The sequence below is a fragment of the Berkeleyomyces rouxiae genome (assembly GCF_048999995.1).
Source record: "Berkeleyomyces rouxiae strain 22BRR77 chromosome Unknown BrBRR77_ptg000012l, whole genome shotgun sequence".
In the NCBI taxonomy this organism is placed as follows: Eukaryota; Fungi; Ascomycota; class Sordariomycetes; order Microascales; family Ceratocystidaceae; genus Berkeleyomyces; species Berkeleyomyces rouxiae.
In genome coordinates, this window is record NW_027396502.1 from 2,000,694 (window position 1) to 2,013,854 (window position 13,161).

The window sequence follows — 13,161 nt, forward strand, 5'->3', positions numbered from 1 at the left end:
TTCTGGGATTTTGTTTTTGTTTGAAGAGAGCGGAAGAAAGAGATCGGCTGGCTATTATTTTGCATATAAATGACACGCTTATTAATCTCCGTCCTTGTGTGGTAATGGTGGTGAGTGAACGTGATTGATTAAGAAATGATATGCTCTATTGACTCTCCTTTCATCGTCTGCCCTCCTATTTTTCATGACCCTCCTCCTACGCCTTGAGCAGCTCCAGCTTCACTCCGCGCTTCCCTGTGGCCTCATCCTTGCTGTCGCTGACCCGAACCTTGACAACCTGGAACAACTCTACCGTCACTTGTAGGCTTCCCTTGACCTTAAGAACATAATTGTCGGCATCAAAGTCAGCTTCCGGCTCAGGGTCAGCAAGATCGCGCAGACGAATTAGGCCCTCGATGCCAAAGCGCGGCACGAACACAACGAAGCCGTTGCTGAAGATGCGCATGACGTAGCCATCTTCGTCGACTGCGCGGCCCTTAAGCGCCTGACCGACGTAGTATGCAATGCTGGCGCGTCCAGCCATTTGCGCGTTGCGGTGGCGCACGTTAATGTTCTTGCATACAGCCTCCAGCTTGCCCCTGCTGCGCAGCGACGGGTGCACTGGCTCGTACTCAATGGCTGCAGCCAGCTGGCGATGGGCCACCAGATCGGCGTAACGACGAATAGGTGATGTGAAGTGCGTGTAGATATCGGATGCCAGACCGTAATGGCGGAACTCAGGGTAGGCCTGTGTGCCGGCACAAAAGTACTCAGCGCTCATCATGCAGCGTGTAGCGAGAATGCGAACCAGCGTATTGAAGAAGGGGTTAGCGGGGTCGACGCAATTGTCGAGCGACTCAGCCAGTGCCTTGCTGCTGTCAACGCGCAGCTCCAATCCCTTCTTGACACGCAGTTGTGTTGACAGCTCGTCAAAGTTGGTGCGCGGGGGAGCGCCGTGGCGACGCAGCATGGCTGTCTGCGGGAAAGCATCATAGATGCGCGCAGCGACGCTGATGTTGCCTAACAACATGAACTCTTCAACCAGAGAGTTAGTGTCGAGCAGCTGCTTGGTCTTGACATCAATTGGGTCTGAGGTTTCGGACTCCATCTGCACCTTGACTTCGGGAGATGACAAACTCAGTGCACCAGCATCGTAACGCTTCTGCTTCAGTTTCTTTGACATCATTAGTAGCGTCCGCATACCAGCCGTCAGGTCATCCTGCATAGAAGCGTCGTCAATGCGGAGCTGAGCTTGTTCATATGAAAAGGCCTCACGAGATTTAATGACCGACTTAGTGAAGCGTACATTGACGATCTCAGCATCTGGGGTCATTTCCCATAGCGTCGAAAAGGCATACCGTTCAACGTACGGCTTGAGAGAGCAGAGGTCTGTGCCTAGAAGAGGGGGCAGCATATCAATACGTTTGTCAACGAGATAGACAGTCGTGCCGCGGATGCTAGCCTCCGAGTCCATGGCATTGCCTGGCTTGACAAAGTGTGATACATCGGCAATATGCACGCCAACTTCAAAGTTTCCATTCGGTAGTGGCCGTGCGTGCAGGGCATCGTCAATATCCTGGCAACCAATAGGGTCGATACTGCAAATGAGTAAGCCACGGAGGTCTTCGCGGTCTTTCCAGCCTGGGTCACTGGTCTCGGCAGGGACTCTCCAGTCGTGACCCTCAGATGGCAAGCAGTCCAACACTGTCTTGGGAAAGGGGCGGTACTGCACGTCCCACTCTAGAAGAAGAGCCTCAGTTTCAGCTGTTTTGGTCTCCATCTCTCCCAGGCTGCGCACCAAATGGCCGGTAGGTTGTCTCGAGTCGCGTGGCCAACCGTCAATGGTCACCAACAAACGCTTGCCAAGTAGTTCAGAGACTTGGCGTGTGCGCAGTTTGATCTTGGGTATTCTCTTGTCCATGGGCAAGATGAAGACACTGTTTTGTTTGCGACCCTGACCCGAACCCTTCGACGCCGAGGTGGGGTCAATGTGACCGACATATTGTCTCCAGTTACGCTTGATCACTCCAACAACCTTGGCTGTCGGCTGGGCCTGGCTCTCCGCACCTTTAGCTTGGAACTTTCGGGCTTCGTCCTGAAGAGCCTTCTTCTCCTTGGCAGAGACGATGTTTTCACCCTCTTCAGTATCCGCATTTTCATCCTTGGTGATGGAGTCCTCCTCGACAATAGTGGTAGTCGGTGTCTTCCACAGTTCTTTTGGAAGTACCTCGACGACAACCAAGTCACCATCCATGGCTCTGTTGATGTTTTCTCGGCCGAGGATAATCAAGGGCTTGGTGAAGGCCGGCACTTTGATCGAGCCCTCTAGATAGTTGTATTGCGACACATTGAAGATTCCTTGATGCAACAGGCCATTCTTTACGCCTGTCATCATCTTGGACATGGTGTAGTACTCGGGATACAGCATCTTAACCACCTTGGAAAAGTCGTTGTTTTGTGCCTGGATTTCAGCTACAAGGTCTAGTAACCGCTCGCCATCCTCAACGCCCGACAAATATTCGGCCATTTTCATGCAAGGAATCTTTTCTGCCTTGGACTTGGCTAGGCAGTCTTTGTCGTCGGTCAATAGAACAGTGGTCGGAATCTTTTTCCCGCGGCATTTAGCCAGGTGCATGTTATACCACTGAGCGGCCTTTCTGACTGCTCTGTCGTTGCGATCATTGATGCTCTCGTCTTCGCCTCTGACAATGTAGGTTTCCTGTCTGAAGTCGTTGAAGAAGACATAGAAGCGCTTGTCTTCACTGTTTATGAGACCAATAAGTCGGTTGTATAAAGGTAGCGAGCGGTTCTTTAGCTCCTCTAGAACTGTTTGCAGGATGATGACGTCACAAAACGCATCACTCTGCTCAAACACGTCCATGGCGTTGAGCAGAATGTTGGTGTCTGGAAGCAGATACCGGCCGTTGGGGAAGATCTTGGAGCCCAGCGGCTTTTCTGCCAGAATGAATGGTTGGACTACGGAGCATTAACACACTGTTGCCTCATGTTGCTGGCCGGGGGAGTCAAACGTACCATGGTTCCGCGCATCTCTGGGCGCTACATCGAAACACTGATTGCACAGCTTTGATGAGCAGGGAATGTCCTGGCGCAGATAGACCTCCCTCACGATCTTTTGCACCTTGCCGCTGCGTGTCGACCGCACATAGACCTTGCTAGAGATGCTACCAGCCAGCGGATCGGCATCGCCTCCTCGCTTGAGGCTCGTCATAGCGATTTGAAGTTGAAGCGTGAGTTTTGATGAGCTTCTGTAATGAAAGAAATAGTTTCTGGTCAGGAATCTGCCCTTGTTATGTCTCAGGTTTCGTCGATAAAGTTTCTGGAGAGTGGTGATGTAATTATGAGACGAAGCTCACATGTAGTTACTTGATGTTGAATAGAGAAGGCTGTATGTAGGAAAAAAAGTTCAGGTGCGCTAAGCTTATTTACTGGCCAATCAGGCTCCATAGCGCAATTACTAATCAGCAGCCTTGCAACCTGTTGCCCAAGCTCACATCGACAAACCTGCAGACAAATCTTGCTTCTTGATGTTGAGCTTATAAGTGTTTGTCAAGCAGTGGCCTACGAGAATATACATCTGATTGATGATCTTAGATCATCGTTTTTCTCCATATTGGCACAGTTGAGGACTGATCAGATGTGATCACGTGCAGGATACACACGATCTCGAGGTGTGTAGCTAACCCTAGCCGCTTGGTGTTGTGCTACATGGGCTCTGAACCTCATATTCACACACTTCAGGACAATATTGTGAGGAAGGTTTATTCCACCAACAACTATTACTTCATCTGCTTTAACAAATGGATGGATAGTGGAAGAAAACTGCACCAAGTTCATTGAGTCCTTTTCCAGCTTCCTGAGGGCATGTTTATTTTGACCTGCAGAAATTAGAACTCCGTTTCTTGCAGCTATGACTTCGCCTCAACTTGAACCAGACTCAAGAGACCACTACCATCAGAATTGAAAGCCTACGATGTATTCACGCTTAGAGAGCTGATTACTTCACCCCTCATAGCGACAACCGCTCACGAAACATGGGATCATGTGCATATGAAAAATATACGTTCTGAAGAAAGCAACCAAAGAAGAAATGCCCACGCCCAAGTGTCAGAATATGTTCTCAACCAAGGATTGAAGGCTTTTTTTTCATGTACTTATCCGTATCTAGCCTAATGACGTATTGCTGTGCTCTCCCTAGGAGATGCTGATAGTCTTTTAAGCACACTGCCACGATCATCGGCCGAGTGACTCCAAGCCTGAGCCTTCATGGCAGTGGATTGTATTTTACGGGTTAGATTGTCACATTTGGACAGCAACCCGAGAATTATAGCATATTAAAATTATTTAAGTTTTGGGCAACTACACTAAGTTGAATAGTACCTCCACGTGGGTCTAGTCAACTTTGGTTGAGTTGATGCCTTAAGCCTTCATCTCGGCTCTTCGTTGTTTGGATCATAGGGCTCCAGAAGGTCGTTGTAACGTGAGCCATTAGTGTTGGTCATTTTAAACTGTAGTGGCATAGCTTCAAGTGCTCGTCATTCGTCACTTTGGAGATCGATGCGATAACCCGAATAGATGCAAGCTTGGCGATGGATGAAACGCGGTGACCATTGATGTTGTTCCCCGAGTTGAGGCTGATACAACATAGTCGTATATTGAAGACACATCGAACATCGAATCATGCATGGAATTAACACGTTGGCAGCTAGTTTCGCTTGCTATGTGGTAGAATACTTTATTGGCGCTTGCGAAGCAAGTGACATATTGTGAGGGCTAGCAGCATACAACTTCCGTATCAGGGTTAGAAGCGTTTGGAAATGGAGGTGGACGGCTTTTTCTGGTTTACTCGTCTGATCAACTTTCTGATTGCCCTGATGCTATAGGTCAAATGTTGAAGAGAAGAAAGAAATCTGTTACATGAGGCAGCCTATCAAGGCAAGATGGATGGTATTATTGGATGATATTTTGATGAAGCCTGCTCTGTTACCTTTACAAGACTGCCCTTGACTGGGAAATGGGAATGTGGCCCTACAGGCGTATATACTGCGTGTGCCAACAAGCTACTCCTCTGAAGGGCCATGCACATACAGGGCCTGGTCGTCAAATAGAAATCATGTGCAGCGGCTTTACGCAGCTTGTTACAGCTACCGTGCTTTGGGTGATATCTGTTACATAACTTGATGTCGTTGTTCCGTGTCGGCGAACTAGAAGGTACAAATATGATGTAATAGAGTAACACCCCCCCCCCCCCCCTTCCCCCGAATGTTATCTTGAAAGGAAGAGAGAGGTACTAGGCGAACCAGGCTATACTTGAGGCACTGGGCGTGATAATGCATGTTTTTGAAGGATGGGGGCTATGTAGACCTGGGAAGGATGAAAAACCCTTTTTGTAAAGACAAAATTTGAGTTGGTGTCATCCCGATTGGCTGAAGGCACATGAGTTGCTCACCGTAGCTGTCAGCCTGAGATAGCTGACGTAGAAATACAGCTGTCCACTGCAAAGCACATGGTACCTAGAACATATCCCAGCTGGATAGCTAGTAATAGACCTAGGTGGCCTGTCGTTATGGTTAGCTCCGGAGAAGGTAGAGAAGCGCCATTTCGGCTTTGGCCTGGCTGCAGACTCGATGTGGCTAGTCAAGCTTCTACAGAGCTTTATACAAAAGTTGACAGAGCTAAAGACTCCGTGAAATTCGCTTCAAGCCCTCTCGGCCGTAGCCACGGCCGGCAAACCATCTGCCTTGCTGGTCGCCGCGATTCTAAGTATATGTATATGGAGGTGAGGAGTAGGCAATAAGATACACCCCTTATGTTGACCAATAGTCTAACAGCGACCTGAAGACACCAGACTATATCAGATCTGGCTTAGGTTCAAGATTAACAGCCCATCATGTGCTGTGTTAAGCAGGTAGCACCAGAAACTGCTGCTATAGATAGTTCCAAACGTCTCTTCAACGGGAACCTTGAAGGCCATTGCCGAATGGCCCTTCGAGACGATATACTAGTCTCTAATCAGCTGTGTTCTAAATAGCTATTCGCTTTGGCAACAGAGAATAGTACGCTGAGTTTCTACCCAAGCTCTCGCCCAGCAAGTCTAGTCCAGTTGCGTGTTTGTCTTTTGCCGTAACTATGCAGAAGTACTTTGCCAGTACCCATAGTAACGACGCGTCACTACAGGCTGTGGGATGTTTGCAGCATGGCCACTTGTATCGTCACTTGGTTAGGCTGGCGGGTAGAATGCAATGATGTGGAATCATTTCAAGAAAAAATAAACAAAGTTATGATAGCGTTTGAGCAATTGACGTATGACCGGGGGTGAAGCAGCAGGGTCATGTACTTCGCAAAAAGGGAAACACGACCGAATCTTTCCAAATGGACTTGAACACAAATTTATTTCTAATGTCTACTCACTAGCATTAGAAGCAAAATGTGGATAGAATATTTCACGATGGACCCTCTCCTGGCTATTCATAGCGACTAGTCTTTACAGGTATACAACAGCTTCAAGATCTCCCATAACCTCACAGCACCCAGATATGAAGGTAGGAGAGAAATGACTTGACAAAGATTGAAGGTCTCTCTATAGACCCCAGAAACAGTTCCTATATGTGTTTGGCTTGTGGTGAGTACCGAATTAGTAAGGACTGAAAACCTATTAAGTGTTAATAGAGTATACTGGTTTTGTCCTTTCGTCGGCGAGGCCGTCTTAGCAAAGACCCTCCAAGTATAAATTGATAGACTGCTCGAACTTATGAGAGACTAGCCCTGATTTTAAAAGGATATATCGACCTAGTATGTGGAGTGGTGATCAAAGCTCAATGGTCTCGTGGAGGATAGTGGGAAAAGTGTAAGAGTCGTTGATGAGGACATGCCTCCAAATGAGAATAAAGCGGCCTTGGGACTTATACCTTGCTGTAACGCCAGAGTGAAAAGCTGAGTTACGGGAGCATCGAGCCCTTGTTTCTACTGGCTTTGTAGCGCTCTCATGAAAGACATGAAAGAGAGAGAGGTCCAGAGTCACAGACACCACCCCCGAGAGTTATGAAGGAAGACTAAGCGAGTTTTTCATTTGTATTGGTTCGCATAGTTAACTGTGCCTACTGTTAATTCGCAGATGTGCAATGGCATGATCTAAGCCGCAGCAACTGGGTAATCAACTATTGGAGATGCGCGAAGACTTCAAGAGGGTAGTCTTCCTGTTGTTGTCCATTTTCATGCCGTGTACCAGGGTTCACTGGCCGAATGGCCGATTGCGTGTATACAGTCATTCCGGCCCCACTTTTTAACAAATATAAGAAATCTTAACAACTTTATCTTCAACAACTCCCACAACTTCAAAGCGCCCGGTTAGCTCAATCGGTAGAGCGTGAGACTCTTAATCTCAAGGTTGCGGGTTCGACCCCCGCATTGGGCTCAATTCCCAGTGCTCCAGTCAATCTGGAAACAACTCCGAACCTGTGGGGGTGCCTCTTTTTGGTCACCTCCCGGTGAAGAGTCCCTTTTGCAATCTGGTGACGAACTTTGCCAGCAGGGCAGTGTAGCCGTGATGATGCAATCTTTTTGCAGTTATACAACAGTATAATGCCACAACCCACAGCGGGTGTCCAGCAGCTTCTTTCAGAAGTTGATCGGTACCAAGCGCGGAGCCTGCTGGCTGGCCGCCAAAGCAGCCAAAGCCCCCACGGCCCTGCTGGCTCACCGCCGCACGAGGCCGGACACGCAGGCGCAAGACGCGGCCCCTCCCACGCTCCCTCTGCCATCTGGAGACGGCGTACCCTCGGGGTCTCCCCCTTAGCGCGTTTGCGCTGCCATCACCTCCCCTTTTCCTACTTGTTTCTCTCTTTATTTGTACTTCCCTTTGTTGTTTCCTTTGTTTTTGTTTTTATGTTTGGTCTGCATCAGCGGCGAGGCCAGGACTCTGGGCCAGGTTTGGGGCCACACAAGCAAAGGACAGCCTCTGGGCTGGGCGGGTGGACACACTTTAGTCATTACACTTTGTGCGGGGGGTTTCTGTATGCATGGTTTGGATTTTAGGTTTCTGTTTCTGTATGTAATTTCTGGTACTACTTGTAGTCCCCTGTCGTATGCCGAGAATACCTCGCGAGTAGACAGGTAAATAAAGAATCAATCAATCAACAGTATAATGCGCCTCATTTCATGTTAAATGATATCAAATCAAGCTACAAAGGCACACGAAAAAACGGGATAAGCCGGCTAGCTCAACAGTGCTAGCCCGACAAACCCAGGTACTACTACTGTGTAACCTAAATTCCTTGGCTTGTACTACTCTCAGCCCAGCAGGGCGCCTCCATAAAAGAGTGAGCATTATGTTTCCTGTTTGAGTCAACATCCATTGAATACATCGTTTCAGTATCAATATATTCCATCCATTTCCCGGTGAAAGCGATGGCAACATAAATTGAATCCCCGTATTCCACCACGTTGTGTTATATCATTACCAACTCGCAATACTTGGCTACCATAGGCTCGGGTTCTCTTGCCTTCCTGTATACCCTTCCTAGGCTAGTCTCTTTATCTACGTACTTCCCAACTGGCCATACATTCACTAATAGTTGACCTGTAAGAGTACAACATTATGACACACAAAGTCATATTTCATGGCCTGCCAGCTAGTATCCAGTCATCCAGCTGCCAAGGACTCCATTGTTATGTGGAGTGCCCAGACACGATGAAAAAGTACTTCACATTAGTCAAAAAATAAAGCGTAAGAATTATGTGACCACAGCCAATATATAGATAGGGCGCTATGAACATGTATTTTAGAAACGGAGCCTTTAATTATCAAAAACGCATTGTGATTCAACCGGCCGTAGAAGAACCGCAGCCTGAGACACTTAGCAGCTTCATTAGAGAGTAGAGGAGCCGGTCTGATGAAGTCATTAAGACATGTCTCACCACCTAGTAAAATCTCGGCACAATTCATAGTCAACTCCGCCCTACGTCTAGGAAAAAAAGGGTGTGACATTCGGACTCCGAAGTGTTTCCTCACATCGTTTTCTTGTTATCTCGATGGGGAAATCTTTGCCACAGCTTGTATAATGACAACGAGCCAGAAAAGGCAGTTCCAACAACCTCCCGTTTAGCAGGACATCATTGTATTCTCGTAATATCTAAGACACATTAGTGTTACATGTACCAAGTACAGGTAGATGGGCCAACGGGATCATGCAAAATTGTTTTACAAGTAGTTGAGCTCGATCAAAAATAGGTAGTCGCAGCAGAATTGAGACCAGCACTGTGGTAACCGTTAGTCTGGGTAGTGCTTTGGTTTTTTCGTTTTCACATACAATGGAAAGGCTGATAGAGTGTGGTATATCTCAGTAGCTGAGAAGTTTTGATTTGTAGAGACCCCAAGAGATGTGTTTGAGACATCCAGGCAATTCAAAGCCAAGGATAGAGTTCAGCACGCCGTGAACTGTCATGAGCGAGACATTTTGTCATATGGTTGATGCTAACTTGAAGACAAAAGTCAAATACAGTACACGGTTGGATGCCTGTTGATGTCATTCTGGGGTCATGTGGTAGCCAACAAAGATGGAATAGAAGTCATGGCCAGAAGTTTACTCGTATGTTTCTTTAGCTGCTTTTGCAGGCGTGCATGTAGCCAATGTGTGTACTGTAGATCTTGATATACATGGACTACGTGCCTTGCATGTCTGTATTTACCTTTTCTATATACCCAAAAGAACCCCTACCATAGGAGATATCATACTGGATAGAGACCTCTAAACAGAAAGAGTACAATGTGAACTGGCCCCTCTATTAGAACTCTGAAGTTACTTTGCACATTCTCTGGTCGACCAACCTTGATGCCATTGTTGGCGGCAGGGAAAATAAAAACAACAAACTCCATTCAGAGTATCAAGGGGTAGCAAAATACAATTGTACTGATAATCTGCATTAGTGCAGTATTGGACGCCAATACACCAAACACGTCACGGGGGCCATGAGCAATGGGAATGCAAGATGGACAAGGTCAGTCTCAATGGTCTGTCATTGAGCCAGCCTTCTAATTTCTGATGACGCAACTTTCCTTTAATGCATCTGATTCGTTCAAGTCCTAACTACTCTCTATCTCGTTTGTCATAACTATTTAGTGTATTACTTTTGCCAACCTACTGCTGAGGCACGAGGAAAGATATAGCCACCAGAAGAGAGAATATGAGGAAGATATGAAGGAAAAGAGAGGTGTGAGCATGCCTTGAACCAAGTGCCCCAGTCTTCAACCTAGTGGACTAAAGTATTTGACACAAAAAAAATAAATGCTGAGGCTTGGGTTGCCCATTGTCTCGGCTTCAAGAAGTAGATTCGGCTTAATGCGGCCCTTCATCTTAATAGGCTACACAGCACAAGATAGTAATCGGTTTCAATGTCCGGGGGAGGGCGTGTATTGCCATATCAGCATCTGTCGTCGATACGACTAGATGGTTAATCGAACCGTTACCTGTCAGTGGCAAAGAATGAAGGAATATCTTGGACAATACCCCCCAGTGCCCTATTCTCATTGAAGCGGCCTCCTCTACGCATTCCAAATCATCGCACAAATTAGGTAGTGAAAAGCAGTTCCATCTCTCCACCTAAAATAACGTCTCACGCCTAGAAAGAAGCATCAAGGATAGCGAAGAAGGAGAAGACAGCTGGGAAAACTAACGCAAGGCAAGGCCAAAAGAGCCAGGTCAAGACCAGACCAGTAACGTGTACAAGTGACTAGTCACCTTTCCTACACGTAGCCCATGGCCCGACCGTATCGCAGCGTTTGATCTTTCCAATGAGACTTGTATGCTCAGGTTACATGTATCTCCTGATTCTGCACTGAGCCAAGACGAAAAGGCATAGTATGCAAATACGTGTAGAATTAGACTCGGGGAAAGGCAAGGCGGAAAATACATGGGCTCTTAGACTTGTACTGTCACTTGTCTTGTCCCCAGACTTCTCTGTCACCTCCTGCAGGCGTAAAGTAGAAATACAAAGTAGTGCAGTCACATCAAATCATCAACCTTCCATCTTTGGCCGAGGCTACTACGCAGAGCTATGCTTTGCTTGCGTACTAAAGATCGGTTATTTCTGCCGCATTGTCTACGGGAGAAGTACATCAGTCTTTGCTTCTTAGAAAAAAGACTATACTAGACATGTTTAGGTAGACGTAGTATCAGACATTAACGTCGCATGAGAACTTCACATTTAATTGTGCACAGCCAGGTCCCCATTGGCGCAGAACCTTCTTACACATCCACACTGATAGGTTTGCTTAATGTCGCCAGAGACACCAACCAGAATCTAGGTTTACTACGGGGATATCCAATCACTAGTGTCACGTTTGGAGTTTCTTAGTTACAGGTCATATGGTCCCGAGCCCAGTACACCTGCAGGTTTAATGGGAGTTTTACGCTTAAGCTCTTCAGTACATTTACACACATGCGCTCCAGCAGTCTCAGCCATCGGTGTTTCAATGTCGATAGAGAGGTCACTACTGTTGAAAGAAGAATAGAAGTGAAACTTTTGTGCTCCTGTTTCCCCCACAGCATTCTCAAGTTCTGTTTGACGTAATTTGTAAAATCGTCTTGGGCTTTTCTCCTTCTCTCCACGAATGTCTTGTACTCTAGAGTGTACCTCTATTTCACGATTGAATAGCCACTAGTCGGGCTTTCTTAGGGCGGGAGCCTTCGTAGCGTCGTGGTACAATCCTGTGCAATGATGTGAAAATGAGACGAAACTGCGGCTTATAGCAGGAGAGACGTAGACTATGCGGTAGGATCACATAGACGTGTTGGCAGACTGCTTGTATCGCCCGTATGAGCACAGAGTATGGGGATTGTAAGGACATGATATAGATTATATACATCAAGGAAGCGTCCAGACTCTCAGCTTCCACGCGTCTGTCTCAATTATCTCCCCATTCCAATTCAATCCTTTAGCGCTTGTCACTGAGCTATAGTGACAACATCTCAACAAGGACAGAGTCTCGTATGGGCTCCGACCCTCGAGGCAGACAATCTGAGCACCAGCATGTATGTGGCACTCACTCGATTGAGGGACTTTCATAAAAACACGTTCCGACCAAGGGTGTTTTCAAGCCCGGCCCTAGTTCTCTTGATAATGTGCTGAACTTGCATCAGTAGCCCAGGTTGCATCATGCTTCTTTAGTTACTTATCATATTTCATTAAGTTTGCAACTATATATACTTGTACATCCGACAGTCAGCTTCTTGCATGGCATGCCTCGTGCTCAGTATAGCGTTCCTATTACTCCACCTATACCCATTTCTAGAGTCTAGACCTCGTGGCGAATTAAGTCTACCTCTTCCGCCTAACTATATTTATAACTGATGCCGTCTTTGCAACTTCAAGAGCCAGATCTCTTCGGTCTCCGTCCACGACGCGCTTCAGAGCGTTTGAAGATAATTATTGTAAAAGTTCCCTGGTCCCTCCATCTCCAGAGGCTCGGCACTGAGCGATCAGTGGTCAGGGCATTTTCAGTGATCACAGAAAGCACATCTACAGCGTACTTTTCAGGCGCGCAACCCAAAGCACGGGGACTTTCTCAATGTAGTTCAACCGTATGTTTTTTTCTTTTCAGGAGTTTTGCCTATTTTCTCCTGGGTAGTAAAGTTTGTATGTTCCTCGGATGGACCTACTCTCTCTGTCTCATGGTAGTAGGCGCATGCAGGTCATTTTCCGTCGAATATAGCGTAAGCAAGATAGTAATAGGAGACGTGCAAGTGGTGTAGTTACATGAAAGCGCAACCTTCGAGTGCATTATCTAGAAACTAACTCAATGTAGTTATCTACATATAGCCATATGTGGTTGCTTTCTGGTACCGTCAGAAGCCTGGTAGTCTCCAGCTTTCCCAGCAGCCCAGCTTGGAAGTTCTTTCAGAGTAGCGCTCAATACACACTCGGAGACAAAGAAGGTTGCGAGTGACTACAAATTTTCAGATGAATTCTACTTTCATGCAACCCACGCTATACCGCAGCTCTGTTCAAGCTGCATACGTTCATGCGCCCGAATCACCAACCACCTGATGGGTGTGTCGAAATATCTTTGGTTGACTGCAACCCATTTCCCGAATCTTTCCCTTCATCGTCTCCCTTGCATCACCATCAGCTACATACTCTAGTATTTGAACGCAAGTAGTTGTGTAT

General features: G+C 47.0%; 1 protein-coding gene across 1 annotated transcript; it reads right to left on the reverse strand.

The window, feature by feature from the left end:
• Positions 1–196: 196 nt before the first annotated feature.
• Positions 197–3,208, reverse strand: BROUX77_007871 (uncharacterized protein; the record flags this gene model as incomplete). Its single annotated transcript, XM_073753012.1, has 2 exons — positions 197–2,955; positions 3,013–3,208. 2 exons carry the CDS (start codon positions 3,206–3,208, stop codon positions 197–199), a joined length of 2,955 nt encoding a protein of 984 aa, XP_073602164.1.
• Between the last annotated feature and the right edge of the window lie 9,953 nt (positions 3,209–13,161).